This window comes from Alligator mississippiensis, chromosome 3 (assembly GCF_030867095.1).
Source record: "Alligator mississippiensis isolate rAllMis1 chromosome 3, rAllMis1, whole genome shotgun sequence".
Classification (NCBI taxonomy): Eukaryota; Metazoa; Chordata; order Crocodylia; family Alligatoridae; genus Alligator; species Alligator mississippiensis.
The window spans coordinates 9,510,357-9,534,147 of record NC_081826.1 but is presented as its reverse complement, the minus strand read 5'-3'; the positions used below and the strand labels follow the sequence as shown (position 1 = coordinate 9,534,147).

At 45.8% G+C, this 23,791-nt stretch overlaps 1 protein-coding gene across 1 annotated transcript in view; it reads right to left on the bottom strand.

Moving 5' to 3' along the window:
- LOC132243251 (collagen alpha-1(XXII) chain-like) overlaps positions 1 to 23,791 on the bottom strand; it is an 80,512-nt gene that overhangs the window by 32,449 nt on the left and 24,272 nt on the right. Inside the window, exons 11-22 of the mRNA XM_059723713.1 lie at positions 22,167 to 22,220; positions 21,321 to 21,425; positions 20,591 to 20,635; positions 17,692 to 17,769; positions 12,757 to 12,792; positions 11,410 to 11,463; positions 8,048 to 8,092; positions 7,511 to 7,558; positions 5,329 to 5,442; positions 4,594 to 4,647; positions 2,256 to 2,309; positions 1,167 to 1,220 (exon numbers count right to left, since the gene is read on the bottom strand). Coding sequence (XP_059579696.1) covers positions 1,167 to 1,220; positions 2,256 to 2,309; positions 4,594 to 4,647; positions 5,329 to 5,442; positions 7,511 to 7,558; positions 8,048 to 8,092; positions 11,410 to 11,463; positions 12,757 to 12,792; positions 17,692 to 17,769; positions 20,591 to 20,635; positions 21,321 to 21,425; positions 22,167 to 22,220 — 741 coding nt within the window. The remainder of the gene's footprint in view (positions 1 to 1,166; positions 1,221 to 2,255; positions 2,310 to 4,593; positions 4,648 to 5,328; positions 5,443 to 7,510; positions 7,559 to 8,047; positions 8,093 to 11,409; positions 11,464 to 12,756; positions 12,793 to 17,691; positions 17,770 to 20,590; positions 20,636 to 21,320; positions 21,426 to 22,166; positions 22,221 to 23,791) is intronic.

Here is a 23,791-nt window from a genome sequence, read left to right as displayed (position 1 = left end):
GATCCTGCCCACAGGCCAAGGGTTGAGGGATATCAGTTGCTAAACTGATTCTATGATACTGTGCCAAAAAATAACACAGCCTTCATGACAGATGGCCTGAGACGGTTACTGGGACACCCCATACCATTTATGCTACCTAACCACTGGACTTCATGCATGTGGAACAGGTGGGGCTTGGTTCTCAGTGCTTGTCTCAAATTTGGCAGAGGTAGTGGCTCTAGTGATCCACATGTGGTCCTAGTGGCACCAAAAAGCCTTTCCATGTGGTATTCGTATCACAGTAGCAAAATGTCAACCAGTCTCCTACTGCTGATGTGGTGGCCCTTTCCCACTAGCTACACTAGAATACCCGAGTACCTCCAGGTAGACACCCTGTGTTATTTCTTTGGTGCACAGGCAGTTCAAACCATGATCAGCTTTGCTGCTGACACCAAGATTAGAGGGGTCTGCAAACCTTCAGGAGGGCAAATTCAAGCTGTAGTGACTAGATGAGGTTATACAATGTAGATGAGGTTATACAATGGTAGCTGCTGGCAATCAGAGGAGGCTTGGCAACAGAAGTCCTACACTTCAGGAAAAGATACAATTCAGGAGCTATAAGAGGCTGCACCCAATGATTGATGCAAACTTATTTTAAACTTGACTCTTCAGTGCTTTCCTAACACAAAAAGAAGCCACCGTTTTGTTTTGTTTTCCCGGGAGGAGCAGTGTTAGGATTAAGTTAGGATGGCACGCAAAAGGATTCCTCCATTGGGAAGTAGACCACAGAAAACAAAAGTTTGTGAAAACTGACTTGAAGATCTTCTGAAGACTCCAAGAGCCAAAATCTACCCCCTGACATTTGTTAACTGGCAGCCTGCTCTGCTGTGCATGGGCAGCATTGCGTAGGCAGTGAACATATTTTTTCATAACCATTTCTTTTGGGATAAAGAAGGTGATGGAAGCAATGGATGAGAAATGGCTGCACAGTATATGAAGTACCAGTTACCAGGCATGTACAAGTCTGTGCTGTTCTGAAGCCCGTTAGGAACCCAATGCAAAACATGAACGAAGTGGCTCAGAGGGTAGATCTTGCATATCTACTAAAAATCTCGTAGTTGCAGACTGGAGAACACACACGACAATATGCTTTTCAATATAAGGAAAAAGGGAAGAGGAACACTTACAGGTGGGCCTGGGTTTCCAGGTGGGCCCAAAAAACCAGGCATTCCATGGTGACCCTGCAGAATCACAAAACAACATTTAGATGGACACCGTACTCTTCATAGTTAACTCAGGTCCAGGTAAATAACTCACAGTCACAAGGACGCGGTGAGTAAGTGGTGCAATGGGAAAGTAAGCAGGAAATAAGCTCTCCTGGCATTACAAATTGAAACACAGACGTCCCAAGCATGCACATTTATGCTGTGTCTAAGACCTTAATAGATGAAGGCTTCAGGGACTGAACGTGTCAAGAAATGTAACAGCGGGCTTGGTATGAGTTGCAAAATTGTATGAAAGGGAAATATTCACTGAGCAATTACTGCAGTGTTAGCAACAAGTCAAGAACGGAGAGCAGTTATATTGAGGATGGACTTTTCCTAAGGCATCTTCTCTTGGAGGCTGGGAGAGGCAGACTGGGAGGTCATGGCAGAAGGATGGGTAGAAAACAAGAGCTGTGCAAAAGGTTTAAATCAGTTTAAGCCTCCCTGACTGGCCAAAAAGTCTGGCCCTGTTTAAACCAAAAGCTCAGAAAATCTTCCACAACATGGGTCTGAATTTTGGTTATGATCTGTATCATGTATTACCACTGGTTTTAGATGAGCAGTATGGGCAGCATGAGCAATTTAAAGGGGTTTCAAGGAGATAAAAACAGCATGGGTGCATCAAGGCATGGTAATGTTTTTGGTTTCCCTATGCTGGAAGGGTTGCTCATCCTCCATCAGTGCATTTCCTGGGGAAGGGAACTCCAGAGGGTGAGGTGACCAAGCAAAACACTTCCCAATGTGGTGGGGGTGATGGTGTTGGTTGAATAAAGCTCATCTGGCTGCTCCCAGATGCTAAAGGGGTGGGGGCGCTTTTATATGAAGGAGGTACTGACTACGATGGTCTCGGCTCAATCTGACCCCAGCCCGCCTGGAGATTGGGGTGCTGGGTGGCTTCACCTGTTGCCTTGCTGAGGATAGACTAAGTGTTGCCAGAGACAGAAGTATGGTTATATCATCCATACTTCCTTTCCCATCATGCTAATTTGAGAAACACATACTTCTTTTTACCTGTTCACCTTTTTCTCCAGCCTCCCCCGTTGTTCCACGGTCTCCTTTAGTGCCCTGATAATGAACAAAGCCTTTGAAAATCACTTATGGTCACCCAATTTCCTACTTTGGCATTTACATATATACATACATATATACATACACACAGGCATACATATATATATATATATATATATATATATATATATAATAAACATGTACACACACACACATATATACACACACATATATATACACATATAGATCAATCAATCGATCGATCTATCTATCTTGTTGTCTCCAAAATGGACTTACAGAAGTGCTTAGAGACAAGCAGACCTTTAAGTGCTTGGGTGAACTGGAGTCTTCTCTCTCTCAGGCACATATTCATGCATCTCCTCTTCCCCCATCACAGAAAAGGCCTCTAATACATTGTTCTATGGCAACTATCAAAGCTGGCAGATCCAACATGAGACTCCAGCAATAACACAGCTTATTACTAAATTGCTGGCTGAGGGAATCAGGTCACCTGATCATACAGGATTGTTCACTAAATGTGCAGTCACTGGATACCTGGGATCGAATATGTAGCACTTGAGAGAGATGGTTCCTCCTCTTGGGAGGAACAGGAAGCAGCATCTGGCTAGAGGAAGTGTGATGGAGAAAGGGTGTACAATTTTACTTAAAACTGTACCCAGATACTTGCTTGGTTTTTGGTATGCCAGGGTGAGAGCGCATGGGGCTCTTGGAAGAGCACAGCACACAAGGGAAACCCTAGAGTGCACGGCTCCTTTATGAATTCATGTGGGTTCATTACTTCATTTGGAAACCTGCAGGGTACATGTGTAGGAGCTGAATAAAAATTAGACTATTAGGGTTATTCATGTTCATGTTCACAATTTAAATCCGACGCTACTATTTAAGCAAATGCCTAACCTTCTTGCTCAAATCTCTCCTCTTGCTGCAAGATATAAGGGAATGGTAGAGGAGGGAGTATTTTCCAGACTGCTGAGTGTTTACAGCAATTACCTATATTGCCTGTGTCTATCTGGGTTGCTAACTATCCTCTGAGTTTTATCTCAGAGTCTTCTCCCATTTCCATCTGCTGCACTTCTGCGCCTGTTCCTCTCTTGCTTTTTTCTGTACTTTTAACTGCATGATGTAAAATTAATTTGCTGAATCAATACAGCAGCTTGTTGTACACTGTAATAAGTGCAAATGCAAAGAAATTAAAATAGCAAACACTGCTTAAGACAGCAGTACAAGCAAGTAAGTCTAGGGGGAATTATAAGTGCATCATGATGGAAACTTCTTATCTCTATTGCCACTGCCATTGCTTTGCTTCACGCTCGGCGGTTGTAAATGTTTCATTTGTAACTGAGCGCTGACATGCTGAGCAAACGGATGGCACGGGTTACAGGAAACAAGAGCTCAAAATGTTAAAAGTACTAGAGTCCTTCAGACATCATGACTCAGTGTGTGTCTGTGGCCCCTGATTATGAGGTCAAGATATGGTAAATAGCTGAAATGATCCTTTCAGGGTAATACTAGGTGCTAGATAAAGTGGCGGCGGCTATTCGTGAATCTTCAATATAGCCTCCGGCACACCAAATCTTCAGTTAAGTAGAAGCCACTGAAGCAAACAGGGTGACATGGAGAAGGAACTGCACAGGATTTCTATTGCTAAAGCTTACCACAGCTGGATCTACATCGACAAGAATAGATATTTACACACTTAAAGAAATGATGCCTATTTACTTATTTAAAGAAAGCCCCTGATCTTACAGCCTTTGCTTGAGCAAAATATCCAGAGAGATAAACTTTGGAGTCGAGGGTTAAATCCCCTAAAGGCTCTCTATAAACAAGGCAATGGTGAGTGAGATACCACATTGCAGATGCATCTACATGAAATGCTAACTGTGTAGTAGCCAAGTAACACTGTGCAGTAGTGTACCGGGCAAAACTTGTGCTAATACACTACTGCACGGTAGCATTAGGCTACTACTCTGTTAGCATCTGTAAAAGCCCATGTGCCAGCACTGCTGTACAGCTGTGCCAGTTACTGTGCATTGATTTAGTACTTGGTCATGCAAGTACTAAACTTAATGTGCAGTAACTACAGTGCATTTAATGAATGTGTAGACACACCCTGTGGGAACAGGCTGCGCGGTTCTGCCCTCTGGGGATGAAATTCTCACTCCCGCTCCCACTCCCTGGCAGAGTCAGTCCACCACGTCCGTCTCGCTTAAGTTTTGCCCCTTCACACAAAAATGCAGTCCATCTGTGTGTTGCTTCAACTTTTGACCTATATGAAAACCAGAGTCGATTTTTGGGATATCGATCAAAGGGCATAACTAACCTTTAGACCATCTGGGCCTGGAGGGCCTGGTGGACCTCTGGGACCAGTAGCCCCCTACAATAAAAAGCAAGCATTGGGTTAAGAAGAACTTAATCACATTCTCATCTTGCAAGATCAGAAGGGCACAGTAAGTCACCAGTAAGCCCATGGACAGTACTTTGCCCACCCTTTGTCATGCTAAGACTCATTCTACTTAGCCTCTTTTGCTACCTGATCCCACTTTTGCTCCCTGATCCCACCCTGTGTGGGCACACTGCCTCTCTCCTTCCTGGGCACAACTGAAAAGCCTCTGCTGGCTGTAGTGGCACCCCCTACTCAATGGGTAAGAGGAGCAGCAGAGGAGGAGGGAGTGAGGCAGAGCCATCTTTGTAGCTCCTGGATTTGAGGCTGCTCAGGGCAGCAGACCCCCACATAACATTAAGCCTTGAATCCTTGAAGGACACGGCTTTTCAGTCATTGCCCCTCTCACTCAGGCTATCGACAGCCAGGGTAAAACTGCATGCCCCAGCTTGGTGCTGCTCCAGACTGTGTCCCCTGTAGCTTGTCTGTGCTACCAAAGCAGGGTAAACGGGCAGCAGCAGAAGCTGGAATCCAGTCCCTGGGCTTCAGACCTGCCTACAAAGTACCCAGGACCTTGCTGTCACTATGGAAACAGGTAGAAAGACATTCTGGTAAAATAAGGTTAACGCAGTTATAGAAATGAGCCCACACAACATGCCTTTCCCCAGGACTCACCGTTTTCCCATCCAGGCCATCTCTCCCAGGAGGCCCTCGCAGACCTTTATCACCCTTGAAGCCTGGTATTCCTGCGAGCCCTGGCGGGCCAGGTGGGCAGTCTGTACACACGTCCTAGGAGAGAAAAGGGGATGATGAGAAAAGAAGCACAGGGAGACTGAGCTCATTCCTGACATTCAACATGAACCAAGGAAGGAGGGTGCGCTGCGTGCAGGTGTGCACGCGGTCTTTGTCCACATTGGCCTTGGCTTTGTCAGCATTACAGACCAAAGGTGTGACTGCAGCTGGTGTAGGTCTATCTGAGCTAACCTTAACTCAGGTCTCAAATATTTAAGCACAGAACTTGGTATGGGGAGGTCATCAAAGATTTGTCCCAAGTCCCAGTAGGTCCTACAGCCATGCAGAAGCTGCTGCTACCACACCTGCACTACTATCAGGACCCACGGTAGCTTCAAACTAGCTTAGGTCATTTGCTGCATGAGCTACAATTGCACCTTTGGGCTGCCAGGTGGTCACACTTTCAGAAGTATGTCACAGCACCGGTGTGGGGGGGATAGTCATAGCTGGGAAGTCATAGCTGATCATCCAGTGTGGGACCGCAGACAGGAGGAGACAGGAGAAGCAGAGGAGACATGGTGCATCTCCTCTGGTATGGTATGAGAAGACAGCAGAAGCAGAGGAGACATGAAGTAGAGCTACAAAAGAAGACTTTGCCTTCTTGTTGACTGGAAGATCCAAAACAGGGTTTCATCCACTCTCAAAAGCGGTGCTGAATCAGGTCAACAGAGAAAGTCCACCACTGCAGGCAGCAGGGTGGGTTATTTAGAAGGGGGTACTTGTACTCCTACTCATCACTAAACCCATAGTAGAAGGTGGTTTACAATTCAAGGGAGAAGGACACCCTACTTACTCATGGTCCTAAAAATTCTCTTCACATTTGTTTCATGAAAAGATATTTGCACCAGTGGCTTGGCCAGCTTCCAGCATGGGGGAATTATACTCCATCTCCTTCCGATGTCCTCTGGAGCATCAGTTTTGTAAGGTGCTCTTTCTATCTACTCCCACAAATGCTGGGGTGATGTGATTCCTCTCTATAGACAGGCAGGGCAGTCCAATAGAAAAAGCACTGGACTCGAAGACACTGGTTATAGTTCTGGATCTGCCAATGGCTTAACATGATATAGCCTTCGGCAAGATCTTGCTGACGCTCAGTTACTCCTGTCACCCATCTTTTTAGAAGAAAAGTCCTATAGGGCAGGATCTGTCTCTATGTGATAATTGTCCAGCATCTAGAAGAATGACATGAGTCTCAGCTGAAGTCTTCAGGCAATATTACAACACTGAAAGATGCCAGGCCACACATGCTGGGCTAAGACACCTGGGATCTGCTGACAAGAGAGCTGCTGCATGAAAACCAGGGCTCACGTCACAGCAGCAACTGTGAAAGCACCCTTTTCAGAATTAAAGAAGCCAGCAGGCAAGGCATTTTTCTACGCCTTTTAATTGACGCATAAAGATTTCTTGTCTTGAGACTGCTTAAACATTTCTCCACTGTGCCCATGGCAATCTGTAAAGATTGTGTAGCTGCTCAGTATCGAATCCTGAATTGCATCCCCTGATGCCATCTACGTGGCTTAGCAGGAACAAACATGTGCACTGACATTTTCAAACTTGGGTGTCCAGCACTAGCCACTTATGGCCACATCCAGACACTTACTGCGGAGGGACTTAATTTTCAAGAAGTGCTGAGCACCCGCAGCCCAGGGCCAGGTGTGGGTTTTCTGGCACACTGAAAAAATGAGGCCACTTTATTTAGCTGTTTCAGATAGCCTTGGGTGCCTTGCTTTGCACAAGTCTGCTTGGAAATGTCCAATCCAGTTCAGAGCCCAATAGATGTTAAAATAATAGCTCCTGGGCAGTTCAAACACACACCAGCCTGTGAAGTCCCTAATGAGCCAATGCACTTCAGGGGCTTGCTGGAATGAGTTTCACCACAGCGTCATCCCCCTCGGCTTGTATCACATCCCCCATTGCACATGGACAGGGTAGTTGGGTGGAGCACAAACTGCAAACCTGCTCCCTGCTTACCACATTCAGGCATGCTCTTTGCACGCAGAGCTGAGACTCTGCAGGTTAACGGATAAAACAACCCTTCCCTACTCAGCTGATATCAAGGCCTTACCTTGACTAGGAGGTTGATGTCTTCAGGAGTAAGCAAGGGAGAAGTACCCTGCAAAAAGAAAAGATCATTATTTACTGCCGTTTCAAACAAGGGATTTTATCAAGGGAGATGCTGCCAGTAAACTTGCAGAAAAACGCCCTGTGCTACAGTCCTGTTTTTCTTTACGCTGTCCATTGCTCAGATAGTCAAATATACCCCTGGACCATTGCATTAGAAATTAAATCCATAGTATCAGGGCACTGCAGATACAGGACAGAGTTTTGCTGGAGTGTATTATATCCCAAAGCTAACAGATTGTTACTAGGGGCTTTGACTTTTGCCTTTGGCTCACTTAGTTTTCTAGTGATCCAAACCACTCTATCATGGATGCTCCTACCATAAACCTGCACTTTCAGTGCTTCCCCAGCTGTTTGCCCAGCAGGGATGTTACAGTTAGCTGTTGCTGTAAGGGAGGCAGTCTAGCTAGGTGCAGAGATAAAAGGGAGAAAAGCAGAGTGCAAACTGATTGGGGTTTCGCATAAAAGCAAAATTACATACCGGCTTTCCAGGAGGTCCCCGTTCCCCTGGATTTCCAGGTAAACCCTAGAGCCAAGAGAAAGAAAAACCCATGAGATGATCTGACAAACCTTTCTGTCTTCCTCCACTACTCATGCAGGCGCACCCACTGTCGCAGGTTATCACACATCTGTGCTTGCTGTCACACAGCCCTGCCAGTTTGGGGACAATCATAAGCATTGCAATGAGAGCTATTCATTCTTCTAACCATCAGCAACATGTTGATCTGCATCTCAGTCTCTCCATCGCTCCTTCTTGCCGCCCATCAAATTAAATTCTCCCCTGGTATAGCTCTGACCGCTCTAGTAACCCTAGCTGAAATTGGCTCATCATGCTTTCGTGTCACAGGAAAAGCTTTGCCCAGCTGTGATAGCTTCACTGAGGAATGAATGAAGTATTACCTGATGATAAGTGGAACATATAAAGCCAAATGAATGATCTCGCAAGGGGAGCCAAGGGTGCAGACCCTTGTGCAAGAGTGGGGCAACCCCGAGCCATGCTGTGATGGCCACTCCTCAAAATCACATAGATGTAAGGAGATGGAGATGGATGACTGGCAAAGCACTGTTAAACCTGATGATGCATGAGGCCAGGTCCCAGAAGGGACCAGAGTGAGATACAGAAAATGAAGAGGGGCATGTACAGAGGCCCAGGAGGGGTTGGGAAAGGTCTCCAGAAGGACCAGAACCCAGTAGCTCTTGACATCGTGGCCCCTGCTGCCGCCTGGCAAAGCCTATCTCTGGGCTGGGTGGAAAACAGGGAAGTACATAGATCATGCATAGACTGCTGATCTTGTTTCAGCTGCTTTCATGCCACTGGCATTTGGCTCGTCTGCAAAATTTGGCAAAGTGGCCATTTCTACAACCAAAATGGGTGCAATGCAGGGGTGGACATTTGCTAACCTGGGCATTGAATGTACAGCATCTAAATGGGAATGCTCCAGCTTTCAGAGGAAGGTAGGGCAAGAAGGACCTTACCTAACTCCGCTGTCAGTCAGCAAAGCTGGCAGGCCCCACAGGGAAGCAAACTGCTGAACCTGCCCAGGGACCGACAAAGTGAGCAGATCCCCTTCTGAGCCATGAAGCCGAGAGAAGGTCCTGTGACCACCAGTCCTGCCTGGCTGTCTCTCTAAAGCACAATGCACTGCCATGTGGAAATCATCTTCCCTTTTCTATTCTCCATAGAGGTCTCCATAGAGGTCTCCATAGAGGTTTGATTTATAGAAAAGCATCTGCCTCTATCTGCGGTCTCCTAGCCAGTGACCTCCAGCCTCAGCTGGGATGGAGAAAGTGGGAAGAAATGTTGATGGCTCTTCTTTCATGATAAATGTGGGTGTGCAGAGAAGAGCCCTTCTGCCGCCTCTTTCTCACTCAAGTTTATGCATGTGAAGCCATGATAAAGAATCCCAGATGGGAATAGCTGCAACTCCCAAGAAACTGCAACTTCACCCCCTGAGAAGTCATAGGAGGTGAGATGATAAGCAGAGACTTGCCTTACAATTCCTTGCAATTATTCTTTGGAGGAAGTCAGGAAATGCTGGGAAAATGATAAATGATTTCTTAATTTTGCTTCCCCTGACACAGTAGAATATCATAAGGGTAAAAGATGAGAGATCCTCCCCCAAGGTGCTTTAGCTTTTGCCTAATTTTGCCGTTTCTCATTTAGCCAGGACTTGCTGGCTTATGCTGCTGGGGCTGCTTCTGAAAGCAGGAGCGGAGTTATACCGGGTAGTGAAGGGCAGACCTGTACTTTGCTCAAGGAGGAGCATAGCAATGCTTACAGGAGTGGTCGTTGTTCAAAGAGCACAAAAAGCATGCACAAGGACAATGCCACCTGCCCTCAGATAATCTCCGTCAGAAGTAGGGAGAAGAATGGCACATCACTTGTCTCCCCGTGACTGGGTGATGGATATACAGAAGCTATTCTCAACATGCCAGACAGCACACGGCAAGAGTCGGTGGGAAGAAAATCAGATGCTCTGCTCCAAAGCCCTCAGGAGGAACTGAGATCTATTCAAGATGGAAAGTACATCTCTCTAAGCTGATGAATTGGCCTTCGTGGGTGTGAATTTGGCCCAGATTTTGTTCCATCAGGTCCGTCATTTTCTGATGTCCAAAGTCACAAAATATTTTCATGGCTCAAATAAAAGCTAGGAATCACTTCAAGTATTATAGATGACAGGGTAAAGCTGCACCTTATAAACCAACTGTGCATCGGGGCTTTTGTAGGCAACAGCTCACTTCATCACATGCTGTGAACGGACATGTAGGCCACGTCCAGATGTGCAGGGGCATGCGCCTGCAGTGGCACAGATAGTAGTGGCACAAATTTGTGCCACTATTTTGTGCTGCAGGGCACACCCCTGCACATGTACTTTGTTGTGGGACAGCTTCAGGCAAGCAGCCCTTACCCAGCTCCTCCTGGCACCCGGCACGCTGGCGCAGCCCAAATGGAGGAGTGCAGACACTGCCTTGCAGTCACAGCATCTCCCTGGAGGACCAAGCCTCCATTTGTTCCAGCACATGCTATTGTAGCATGCATCATGCTGCTTTTTTTCCTTGGGTTTTTTTGCTACTGGGGAATCCTGGGAGCAACTTTTGCCGCTGCGCTGCAAATTGGGGCATGTTTTAATGCGCTACAAAGAAGTTTGTGGCAACACAAGCTGCACATGCTTGCATGTGAGGATGCAGCCATAGCAGGCACGTATTCAAAGAAAGAGTAGTTTAAATAAAAAAGGGTAGGAAATGGGGGAGAAAGGAGTGAAGCACAGCTGAGAGAGGCAACGGTGAGTTGAAAAGAAAAACAAAGCAGTAAAACCAGAAATCACCCAGACTGGATTACGTTAAGTGCTGTCAAAACAGGGACTACAGATTCTTATCCCATTACCTAGGTTTATTTTTTTTTTAACCCCTATGCTTTCAAACTCTTTTAATACCCAATGGGTTTACAGCAATAGCAGGAGTAAAAAAAAAAAAGGCTGAACAGAAGTCAAAAGTCACTCCTCCATGTGGCCATTAGTGGCTTCACCTGTCTTCTCACACAAATACCACCGATCCAGGAAGATTTGGGTAATTTTGGCAATCCCCCTTCCCAGTGCAGTACTGATCCTTAAGGTCTATTGCCAACAGCCGTCTCCAAGGTTGTTTTAAATAGCTTAAAAAGGCTTTGACCCTTCCTGTGAGAGATGATTCACTAGTCAAATAAGTCTACCAAGACACGCTTCCTTATAACCACCCTATATTTTCCTTTAGTTAATCGCTCTGCTATGAAGACTCCCCCAGGCTGCTTTTCAGGAGACAGGCAGCTGGGGTCCATGCCATTTCTCTCTCATCCTCTTTACTTACATCCTGCCCGGGTGGTCCTTGGGGGCCTGGGACGCCGGGTGAGCCTCGGGAGCCCTAGGAAAAGGAGAATAAAGGAACCCAATCAAGCATGACATATCCAGCAGCCTTCAGGTTCCTGTTTGCTGCCAAGAAGATATCTGCAGCCCATCAGCTCCCAGAAACTGCTAAGCTAACACGGCTCCAACTTTGAACTGTGTGCTGCCTCTGTGTCTTAAGCAAGGGATGGCCATTCCTCAGCTCCCAAGCCCCATGTAGCCATCAGGCTGTTTAAATGTCATTTCTGAGAAAAGTCATTTAACAACAAGTTACTATCTGAGCTGAGACGCTATTTACAGAACCCTGATTCTGGGTATCTCTATTTTGTGCCCTGCATTTCTTGGCTGTGTCCAAATTTTGGCTTGCAGCTGGAATGGTTATATGCTTTTAGCCACCCTTGATCTATAAAGCCTGGCATCTCCAGCATGGGATGGGTATTACAGGCCATTAGGCACCAAGAGGGGCACTAACGCACCCCAGGTCTCACAGGAGAGCAGGGAAAAGACTGCCAAAGTCCTGACTTCCAGTCCACTGCTCTTAAGGACAACTTGCCTCTGTGTAAATCCAGATTCACTCTGCCAATGGCAGAGGAGGTGCTCAGGATTTGCAGCAGTGACTGCTTAAGCTGGTATGTATTCAAGCCAGTTTATTTCATTCTGATCAAGTGGCAGACTGGTGATCAGGGAGATACTGTGATGGACTAGACACAACGGGAAGGAGACTGCATATCTTCATTTTCCATCAGCTGTCAAAGCCAGCAAAGCACTTAAAAACACGCTTATGTTTAAGTGTGTGAGCAGCTCCACTGACTATTAAGCTTGAGCTCAAGTGCTATGTTGGATTGCATCTTAAATCATCCAGCTTTCTCCTTCCACCTGTAGGATGTTTTTCAACAGCCTGAAAAGATGTGGCCTGATCCAGATTCTTGCCTGTCCACAGGGGCTCAGTTCATTTTCCTCCCAACACAGAAAAAAACCCTGCCCTCCCAGCCAGAGCTGCCTGCTGGGGCCCTGACAGGTCTCTCTTGGCATCTCTCCTCAACGTCCCCAGTTCAGGAGCTCAGCGCATTTGATCATGGTAGCTCTTCTCTCTCAACTGAGTCATTCAATGGTATCTCTAACCACTTGCTCAGTAGCATCAGAGAATTTACACGTGGCTTGGCCCCAGCTTCCAGAAAGGGCTGGCCATCATTATTAGACCCAAGGAAAAGCTAAATGTGCCTTTACAACTTTAACAATGGAAAATGCCACCCAGGGCCACAAAGCAATGCCCTCCATAGAAGATAGGTGTAGGCAGAAAGGTATACTGTACCAATGTCCCTTTGTCTCCTGGTGGTCCCGTGGGGCCCTGCAAGCAAACAACAAACACACAGGATGAAAACAAAGACAGCTGAACTTGAACTCGGCATCATATTTGACTAATAAGCACAAACGCATATAAGGGAGGAGGCAGGAGAAGGAATAGGGCCACCTTCGCAAGACGTCATCCTAAGGCAGGTTAAGGTGACTGCAAAGGGAGAAAATTAAGGAGAGGATGCTCAGAGAGACCAAGAAAGCCCAGAGCGTTGTGTCCAGAGGTCTTCCGGTAACAACAGGTGACAATGGTATCAGTGCGTTCAGTACAAGAGCCCGAAGCTAAAACCCGGTCAGTGCAGAACACTTGCTGATTTTAAGCTCAGAAGAAGTGTCTTTAGCAGCTGTTTCATATACAGAATGACACCCATATTATCCGCAAGAGAAATTCATTGCATTAGGGGAGCCAACATCTATTCAGCAGAGACCTTGAAACCATCATGAGAGAGAGAATTCAATCTTTCCTTCCATGCATAGTTTCTCTCTCGACTGGGATGTTTGCAAGCTGTTGACACGCAGCATGTGATGCAGTGCTTTACACCTATTGATTTCCTACTCCGAAGGGTAGAAAAAATAAATGTTTATCTCCGTGTCAGAAGCAGCAAAGCAGGAGATTTACTGAAGGCCACAGGAGCAGCCAGTATCAGATCGGGGAGTTAAGCGAGAAGTTGCAAGCTCCTAGCACTACACGCAGGAAAGTAGACACATCCCTCTCACTCTTCTACTGAAAGGCCCAATTTTGCCACTCTTAGCAATATTTATACACCTGACTAATACTGTTACTGTTACTTTGCTGTGTCTATGGGAGCTCATTCACTACAGATGTAAGCATGATTGGGAAGATGCCAATCAGTCACTCCACTACAAATCTCAGCTGCAGAGATCTCAGTCTCCCAGGCTAGGGACAGACATTACACGTAAATGGGTTTCAGCGACCAGAAACTGGTTTAAACCTGTAACAGAACAGAAGTTCAGTGCACATAAACCAATCTGAAAATGGCTGAAACCAGTTTGAGATCAACCTGGTTGAATGTAGTATCAGAATTAACTGATTTGGCTCAAACTGGTTTATGCAATGTCTGTCCAAGACCCCTTGCTGGTTTAAGTTAAATCAGAGTCCCCCAGCATCCCAGCATGCTCTCTGGGCTGGGTGGGGCTTTCTGCTCCACAGCACGGCTGGCCCCTCCCCTCTGCTCCCTGGCTGGAGCTCAGCACAGACTTGCAGGCACAACAGGGTCTGCCAGCTTCCCCATGCTCCCTTCTCCCTACTCGCTGCTTAAGCAGAGGTCCCTTCCTCCTCTCTGCCACAGTAGGGACCAAAGCCAGCATGTAGTATGCTAGCTAATGTCAAGAGGTGTCTGTGTGTGTGTGTGTCTCTCCAATTTCACTGGGACAGGCAGACAAAACAGTGACCACTTAGATCTTTTGGAGCTAATCAACAGGTCAGCCAGTAAGCTGTTTAAGAAGTTTGAAGTAATATGGAGAGAGGCTATTGTTTTGCTAATGGGGTGATAAAGCCTGTTATCAGCCCCCTGGCTTGCTCACCTGTCAGTTTGCTGCAGACAGTAGGATGAAGCAGGAGGGAGATTGAAAAGCTCCATATCATCAACAGATGCATGCACTGCACCCTCCCCCACCACTTGCCTCACAGTGCTAGCCCGGGACTAGGGGCTAGCAACGTACCTGCCCCTTGAGCAGCAAGCGGGGAAAAGCCTGGGATGGTGCAGGCAGATCTCCCTAATGAAAGAGTCCTGGCCTGGCCATGCTCCCCTCAGCTCAGCACTGGAAGGGAAGGGGGGGCTGCTGTAGCGCCCCCCGGCTTCTAGCCTGAGCCACTGAAGGCATGTGCCTGAATTTCTGTGCCAGAATGTCTGTCCAGTTTCAAAACAATTCAGCCTAGCCAGATCAGACTAACTTGCAAAGACTGTATCTATTCAGGCTCAAGCTTTTTGAATGTCTGTCCCTAACCCTAATGTAGCTGAAATCTGTCTGGAGAACAGCAGGAATAAAATCCACACCACTATATTTCATAGATTTCATAGACATTAGGGATGCAAGGGACCTCGGAAGATCATCGAGTCCAGCCCCCTGCCCAAAGGGCAGGAAGTCAGCTGGGGTCATAGGATCCCAGCAAGATAAGCATCCAGTTTCATCTTGAAGGTGTTCAATGTAGGCGCTTGAACCACCTCCGGTGGCAGGCTATTCCAGACCTTGGGGGCTCGGACAGTAAAGAAATTCTTCCTTATGTCCAGCCTGAAACGATCTTGTAGTAGTTTATGACCATTCGACCTAGTCGTCATCCCTTGGGGCGCTCTGGTGAACAAACGTTCCCCCAGATACTGGTGGTCACCCCTGATAGACTTATAGGTGGCCATCAGATCACCCCTGAGCCTGAGCTTTTCCAGGCTAAAGAGCCCCAGGCTCTCAGCCTGTCATCGTAGGGTCTGCTTCCCTGACCTCTGATCATGCGCGTGGCTCTTCTCTGGACTCTCTCAAGCTTCTCCACATCCTTTTTGAATTGTGGAGCCCTAAACTGGACGCAGTACTCCAGCTGCAGCCTCACTAAGGCCGAGTACAAGGGGAGAATGACGTCCTGGGATTTGCTTGAGAAGCATCTATGGATGCAAGCCAGCGTTTTGGTCGCTTTACTAGCCACAGCATTGCACTGCAGGCTCATGTTCATCTTGTGGTCTTTTCTTCCCAAGTCTCTTTCTTGCATAGTGCTAGCCAACATAGCACTGCCGAGCCTATAAGGATGCTGCGGGTTTTTCTTCCCAAGGTGGAGAACCTTGCATTTATCGGCGTTGAACACCATCAGATTCTCGTCCGCCCACTTGCTGAGCTTGTCCAGGTCATTTGAGATTTTAAAAAATGTGGAAAGCTATAGTTTAAAACAAGTCGGTATTCTTTCCCCAGAGCAGAAAGGGAAGCTTGTCAGGAAAGTAGTAAAAGTTGCCACATACTGTATCTCCATACACCACCCAGTCATATACCGATACATGACACTGGTACTTCAAGTCCTTTTTGTGAGCTAATAACCCACTTCTGACCAGTTTAAGGAAAAAAAAAAAAACCTAGTTTCCCAGAAGGGACTGAATGATGGACGGAGCAGGGACGAGATGGGGATACTTGGTCTAGTCACCCATCTTCACAGATGCACAATTTTTATTAAAAGCCAAAAGGGGCCTCTGATGATGGACCAACCTGACCTGAATGATGAACCAGCTGGAAATTTTCCAATTACCATTGTAGTGAGCTTTATAACCATTAAGAAAAAACAGTCATGCTCCTCTGGCTTTCAAAAAAACCAGTGCTTCTACTTGTTATGCTAATTTTAAAAGCCTCATTCAGGCACTGCAATGCATCAGCCTGGTGTAATGTTCATCACTTTTAGAGTCTAGGTGCTCATGCCAGAAAGCCTTTGGGTATAAGAAAATGTACAGTTGCTTATAAAGTGAGACAACTGGGTTGTGTCCATGCCAGAGGAGAAGCAAATAACTAGGCATTGTCAGCACACTAGGCAAAAAGCCAGCATGCATTGAACAGCCTGTGATGCTTGGTGAAGGACCACGCTGCAGGGCTTATTACCTTGTAATGGTCAGACTATATGTTTCACAGCTGATCTTTTGCCAGCAGAAGGCTTATAATATAGACAAGCCCAAAGATTACCACCCTACAGACATAGCTGCTGGAGACTGTGCGGCAGGGACTGAGAACTCGGATGGGAATAGATGGTTACTGCACTCCAGTAGGTCTACTGCAGAATAAGGTCTGCCTCATCAAAACTGATTTCATTTACATACCCAGGGAGGTGAATGCTCAAGATTATGAACAATAAAGAGGAAGAGCACCCTCAAATCCCATACTCTCAAGAGGCCCAGGAGCTGGCACCAGCAGGCCCCAAACCCACAAAACCCCAAACTCTTGAACGTAGCCTCAAAGAAGTATTTTGTTGTCTATTTAAAGAGAGGCAGGAGATGGGGCTGTGGGCACAAAGGATTATGCCTGAACATAGTTCAACTAAATCTCATCTGAGAGGTACTGCCTAGTCTAAAAGAATCAAAATTCAAGAGCCAACAATTTTAAGGAACCCAGGTGTCTTGAAAATCAGGTCTTTAAACAAACTTATTTGTATTTTCCAAATCGAGGCTTTTGACTGTAGTACCTGTTAAGCATTCATTTTAGAAAGCCATTTGTTTCAATGTTTTCAATCTTACTATAGCCAGAGAAAGAATCATATTTGATTTCAAATGCATTTGGCTTTCTAGGTGAAGCAGATAAAACATGCACGTAAGGGAAATGGGAAGTCTTATCTAGCTGGGATCCTTTGACCCCAGCTGACTTTCTGCCCCTGGGGCAGGGGGCTGGACTCGATGATCTTCCAAGGTCCCTTCCACCCCTCATGTCTATGAAAGCCAGAAGGGTCTAATTCTACTAGTGGAAACGTGGGATTTGTATTGGTGGTCCTTACTGAACGACAATGCAGACAGACATTTAAACAGCCAGTGAGACATGCTAAGTAAGCCAAAACGCAGGTGTCTCCCAAGATGCTTGGGTTAGGTGCCTCTGGTTTGAAGCCCGGCCAGTGTATCAAGAGCTCAAATAAATGTCATGAGCAGCAGTAACTGAACTTAACCGTGTTGGTATCTTCTCTCCTTCCTCTTCATTCTCCCTGAAATAAAAACAACCTCCCTAGCAACTCCTTATGATAGATGCACAAGCATCTGGGCAATGCCAATTTGTGTAACGGTCAGCCATTTGCACCTTAACTGAGTGAATAAAATAAGAGAGCCAAGTTCACAGCAGAAACCAACACGCAATGCTCAGTCGGCAGCTGGTGATGGGCATGCCCATGTCTTGTCATAGGTGACAACAGGTTCTGCCTACTACTCACAGGAGGCCCAGCGACTCCAATTCCAGGCGGACCTCTGTCTCCAGGCTGGCCAGGGAGACCGGGAGCTCCCCTATCTCCCTGAAACAGAGAGAGACAAAGGAGTTAAAGAATGGCAAGCTTCTGCATAAGCTTTCTGAGAAAGGCAATCAATGTTTAACACTAACTCACAACTCAGAAACCGCCCCTGATAAAACCTGCACGTTCTGCAAGGAACCTCTGCAATACGTATTAGGAGGCTGCAAGGGAACCGAGTCAGCCCACAGTAGTTCAGAGCCACGGAAGACTTCCCGACACATTGTGCAAGGAAAAGCACGCCGATGATTTACCCTATCCTTTAGCTGCCTTTGTCCTCCATAAAGCTCTCCAGCCCATGTCTCTGAGCACTTGTATGATCCAATCCTACATCATACCTGCTGGTAAAGCAGGAGCACAGGGTGCAGAAGCACTTTGGTTTACCTAGTATAGGGGGTGTCTGGTATTTCATTTCCAGCAATGTCATCGTTTTGCTAATAGGGCTGACTTAATGCACAGAGACCATGCAAGAAGCTCAGGGGTCTTGGGACAACTGTGCAGCTTTCACACAGCTCCATATATTGAATGCCAACTGCCTACTATGCACTCTGAAATGCAAAGGAAAACACTGTGTCATACAATGATCTACCACCTACTTTTCTAGAGAGACTGTTAAGTACTGTATAGCGTTAGTAGTACAGAGTAATTCATTAGCAGATCAAAAAAAAAGGGAAGAGTTTCAAGGGACTCATGGGTTACAAATTTGCGTGGCCTGATGCCTGTTTATTCTCTAAAACATTCTTCTTTACAAAGTCCCATTAAGTGTTTTTCACACTCTAGTTTAAAATGATTCAGTTTTTGCCAATCCTTTCAAAAGACTGTGTCTCCAATTGAGAGCCCTCCCTTTAGGATTTTAAATAATACGTACTGTAGGGATTCTGAATAGTGGTTTGACACCATTTGAATGAACAGTTTAGAAACAGGGTAGGATAGAAGCACAGACTATATTGGTGAGGTGCTTGCAACTACAATAATCCAAGAGCTCTGTTTTGCTTGTTGAAGTGAGGAGCATCCAAGAAGGCTTTTAAATGGACTCGAGTGCAATTGGGAGCTACAGCCTCATACCAGAGGTGGCTTTGCACTGAGTAGGCTTCTTTGCAGTATTTATATTCAGCTTTTCTTCTCTGGGCATGGTAGAAGATCATTCTCCCTTGACCCTGGCCTACCAGAATTCAGTTTGCAGCACTTCTTCTTTCACTCTGTCCCAATTTCAATTGCCAATGAAAATTTACTCCAAGGATTCACACAAATCCTATCTGGATTTGATCCAACCTATAGACAGATCCCTCTTCTAATATTTTGTTTGAGAAAACACTTGTACCAAAAGCTGATGAGTAGTTCCCAAGTACAATTATTTCACCTTCATTAGTTTATGCTTAATGATAGATTTTACTTAGGCTGAAGTGGTGTTGTAGCTGAAAAGGTTCAGAGACTCTGTGAGAAGCAAGGTTTTTTGGTGTTATCTTTTATTGTGCTTATTGTATAGTTGGGAGAGATGCTTTCAGGCATAGAGTGGGCACGCTATGTCTGATGCCTGGGATTCACTTAGGTTTTTTAAAGATGTTTATCGCTCTCTCTCTTTTTATTTTTTTTGGTAATAGCTTTCTTTGTGTTAGTAACTATGACTCCTGAAAAGTGAAGGACTAAATAGAGTGAAGTGTAGCCATGTCAATAGGAAATGCTGCAAAAACAAAATCAGTCTGGGGAGCAGGCAATTTGGTTTACCCCAGAATATGGATTAATTCTCATGGTCCCATACAAAACTGCATCAGTATTCATGGATGAGCCTGCTTTTCTACAGTTCCTGCTCATGACTTGATTAATCCCACTACAGAACTGCTGCAGCATCTGTCATGTGCTCTGAACACGACCCAGGTGATCCTAGACCGGTATTCATTCCTTGTAGACTTTGGGTAAAAAGGAATGTGTTATAATAAAGTGTATGCACTAGCTCTCTAACTTAATACTGAGTCTCAAGACTACAATTTCAACAGCAGCACAATAGGGTCAATCAATTTTTAGGGAGCAAAAGGCTGGGTTGCAGACAGAGACTCTTTAAGAATGGCAGAGGAGTCTTCCACCCTAGTCAGTGGTCCCTGGGCTCAGACAAGGATAAGGTAGGGGTAAGCCTGGATGTGTAAGCTGCCTTTTTGTTTTAAACTTATTCTCCGTTTGCTTTTGTTGCACAAGCTCTGAAGAAGCTGAACCACATGAACCTGCTGCCAGTGATAGGCTTACAAAGGGATATTTTTTTCAGGTGCCCAAATATAGTTGAGCCTCTCGTGTTTACAGAATCAGGAAAAGGGGGCTGAAATCCAGACATTCAACATGAGAATAGAAAACCCAGCAGGAGAGAGTTGAAAGCAGTGATGTCTTCCACCAACAACCATCCACGAGAAGATGGGAAGGGAGTTCAAAGTGCATTTTGCCTTGTAACTGTGAGGATGGGTTTTTTTCATTGCACAGCTTCAACGCAATAGCTAGGTGGGAACATGCATCAAGGTGCCAGCTGAAGGCTTCTTTCCATGCACATGTAGGACTTAGCCCACAAGCTTAGTTACAGGTTTATTATACGGATAAATGCTGGAAAATGAGCAGTCACGTAATGTCCAAACATGTACATTGGCAAAAGGCCAGTTAATTATGACATGGTAGATACTTCCTCCACTGAAAAAACAAGGATCCCATTTCTGGGGGAAAGTTTTACAGAATATATTTCCAGGAAGAAATAAAAGGGAACTTTCACAGAAGAGGTGACTCAACAGCTCCATTAACAAGGTGAAAAGTGGGCCTGATTGAACAGCAGCGGTGAGAGCCTCACACTTACCTTGTGACCAATGAGTCCCGGCAGTCCAGGCAGGCCTCGGTCACCCTAGAAGGGCCACAGCCAGAAGAGGTATTAGTCAGCACCGTGCTGAAGAAGAAGGACCTTCAACACCTCAAAACAAAAGCACGCCTGCCAACAAAAGCAGCGTTGCCCTGTCATCAAGCCAAAACTCCCGGGGGCTGCGTGTCATTCTCTTAGCTTGACGGGGATTAAATGCTTTCAGGGAGTTTCCAAGAGGGACCTGTTTTTTTTTATTCATAAATTAGTCACCAAGGTCTATATTTTCAAGCACTCACTAACTGGGGATGCCTAATGTGATGCAGCCATCAGTTCCCTCAGGTGCATCTGTAGGCTTTCCTGCATGAAGAACTTGGGACACTGGCTACAAGGGTGATGCAAAGATAGACAGCACAAACTTGGATGCTGCGTGGGATCCCGATGTGGCATCATACCGTGAAGTTCATCCGCTAGTGTTTGCTTTTCCAGAGGAGAGGTGGGGGGGGGGGGGGGCGTGGGGCTGGGAATATACAGCCATAATGAAGAATGCATGGGGGTGTCAGGAGTAAGACAGCTCGCTGTAGGTGCCATTGGTGGCAGCCATGTGAAGGGCAGTCTTTCCTCTGTGATTTTATGTGATTGAATAGTACAAGCTGCCTCTGACCGGGCCATTTCTATTGAGCCACAGAATGAGTAGCCCTCGTTGGGTGCAGAGGGTGGCGAGAGGACTTACCCGGTCTCCATCTTTACCCTTGCCAGGTAAGCCAGGTACTCCAGCAGGGCCAGGCTCACCAGCAGGCCCAGGTCCTCCTGCTTTTCCATCTCTCCCTGGCTCACCCTGTAGAAGAAATTACAACAGGTGTCAAGCATGAGCAAAGGACCATTTCTGGATCACATCCCTCCCAGGAATAAAAATATCAGAAGCTCTTGGAGGTTTTACAGACTGATTGCTTTTCAATGCCACTGCAAGCCCTGCTTTGTTGTGCGGCAAAATGTGATGAATTATCTTAGCTTTTAAGACTGGGCATTTTCCTCTTAAAAGAAAGCATAAACCCTAAATTTGGGGGGGGAAAGGTTGGATGGTACGATGAAACGAAGCCTCTGGTAGGACACTGAGAAGGAGGGATCTTCCATTATAGACCACACGTGCCCTCCCCAGCTTAGTGATACACTAGAGGGCCCATCTATTTTGGGGCAGGGGCTGAAAACTAGGTTGCAAGTGGCTTGAGGCATCTCAGTCTTGCTCCACTGATAAGGTGGAAAATGTAACTTCCCCCCACCCCATACTCTTGACAGAATCCTTCCTACAACACATGGCTGAGAAGGATCATTAGCAGATGGAGGTGATTTCAAGGCAATGACATCACTGCACCTAAAGTTGCCATGACACAGCTCATACACGGGTGAGCAGGTAACGTCCTACATCTTGTATTATGCAGGAGGTGAAAGGATACGCTCTAATGGTCCCTTGTGTCCTTAAATAACACATATTCATTAATCCAGATCAGACTGTTTCTGTTCCACGTCATAAAAAACCCTAGGCAGACACATTCACGTACCAAACAGGAAGGAAGCTTACCTTTTCGCCCTTTTGCCCATCCTTTCCTGGTGGACCCACATCTCCAGGTACACCCTAACGAAAAAAAATACATGATGATTAGTTAAAAAACTTCTTTCACAGATTCACAGAAGTTTAGGGCTGGAAGGGACCTCGTGAGATCATCGGGTTTAGCCCCCCTGCTCTGGGCAGGAAAGACAACTGGGATCAAATAACCCCAGCAAGGTGTGTGTCCAGTCTCCTTTTGAAGATTGCCAGGGTAGGTGCCTGCACCGCCCTCGCTGGGACTCTATCCCAGAGTCTGGTCACACAAACCGTGAAGAAGTTTTTCCTTATATCCAGTCGGAAATCTTCTTCTAGGAGTTTATGGCCTTTGCTTCTGATTTTCCCCTGGGTGGTCTCTGATTGTAAATGAAGTTCAATAGGAGGAGATGTACTATACTGTGTCTCATGGAGAGTTTTAGCAATTCTACACATCTCAGCAGAGAGAGCCTGTAATCCTGGGAACAATGGACTAGAAGAGCTGTGCATCGCCTGCCTAAGAGAAAGTTACTTTATCGAAGCAAAACTGAAGTGCAAATCCAAAGGAAAAAATGAGTTAATCCTAGATTTGTGAGCTATTTCCTCCACCACTAATCAAAGTACATTTTTCCCCATTGTAAAATTCTCTTAGTACTTTTTTGCAGTGTTGAAAACAACTCAGAAGTCATCACTTTTGATATCAGAGAAACCAGAAATCCAGACAGAAATTGTATACTTGTATTATTTCACTAATACCCTGTACTCCCACTCTGTGGAATAGGAATGCTCATAACACAAATCTGGCTTTAGTTCAATATTCATTTCATTCCCCACATTTCAGTTTTCCTTCCGTTTATTTACAGGCAGATGGAACCGTACTGAGTTGCAGATATAAAGGTGATTTTCCTCCAAGCCAAAAATATTACATTCATTTCATCCATGTTCAAACTAGGACCAAGTCTGCAGGATACATCTTTCATGAGATGCTTTTTTTTTTTTTTAAGGAAGTTACAAAATGATCCAAACCCACCAACAGCAACTGGGGCGTTGCCCAAATTCATCATGCACAGTGCAATTATATGGATTTTTTCCCTGCATCAGTAAGTGTTATATCTTGCTAGGTTGGCTCTTTTCAGGACTTCTGGCTACATGTGGAAGATGGCATTACTTCCAGCTTCCTTTTGGCCAAATATGCAACGTAGAAAAGGCACATCAGGGGGTCAGACTCGATGATCTATTGAGGTCCCTTCTGACCCTAACATCTATGAATCTATGAAAGTAGCTAGTAGAGTGGGTCTGTGATTATTTGAATTGCTTGATTAGCAAAGGCAATATCACATAGGCTTCCTCTTGATCTGGTTTGCTTAAAAAATGCCCCTGCACTCCAAAGTCTAAGATTTTTCTTTTTTATGCAGGTATAAATCCAGAGAAAGAACGTAGGTTACTTGTAAAATTACTCCAGATTTACCCAGCCAGAACAGATCAGACTAAGACGAAAAAATGAATATGCAAAAAATGAAAGGCTCACTCCTGCAACATGGTGCTGGTGAGCACTTACTTGTACAAGTAGCCCCACTGCATTGACTTCAAGGGCTCTGCTCATATGAGTGGTACAGAACTCGACT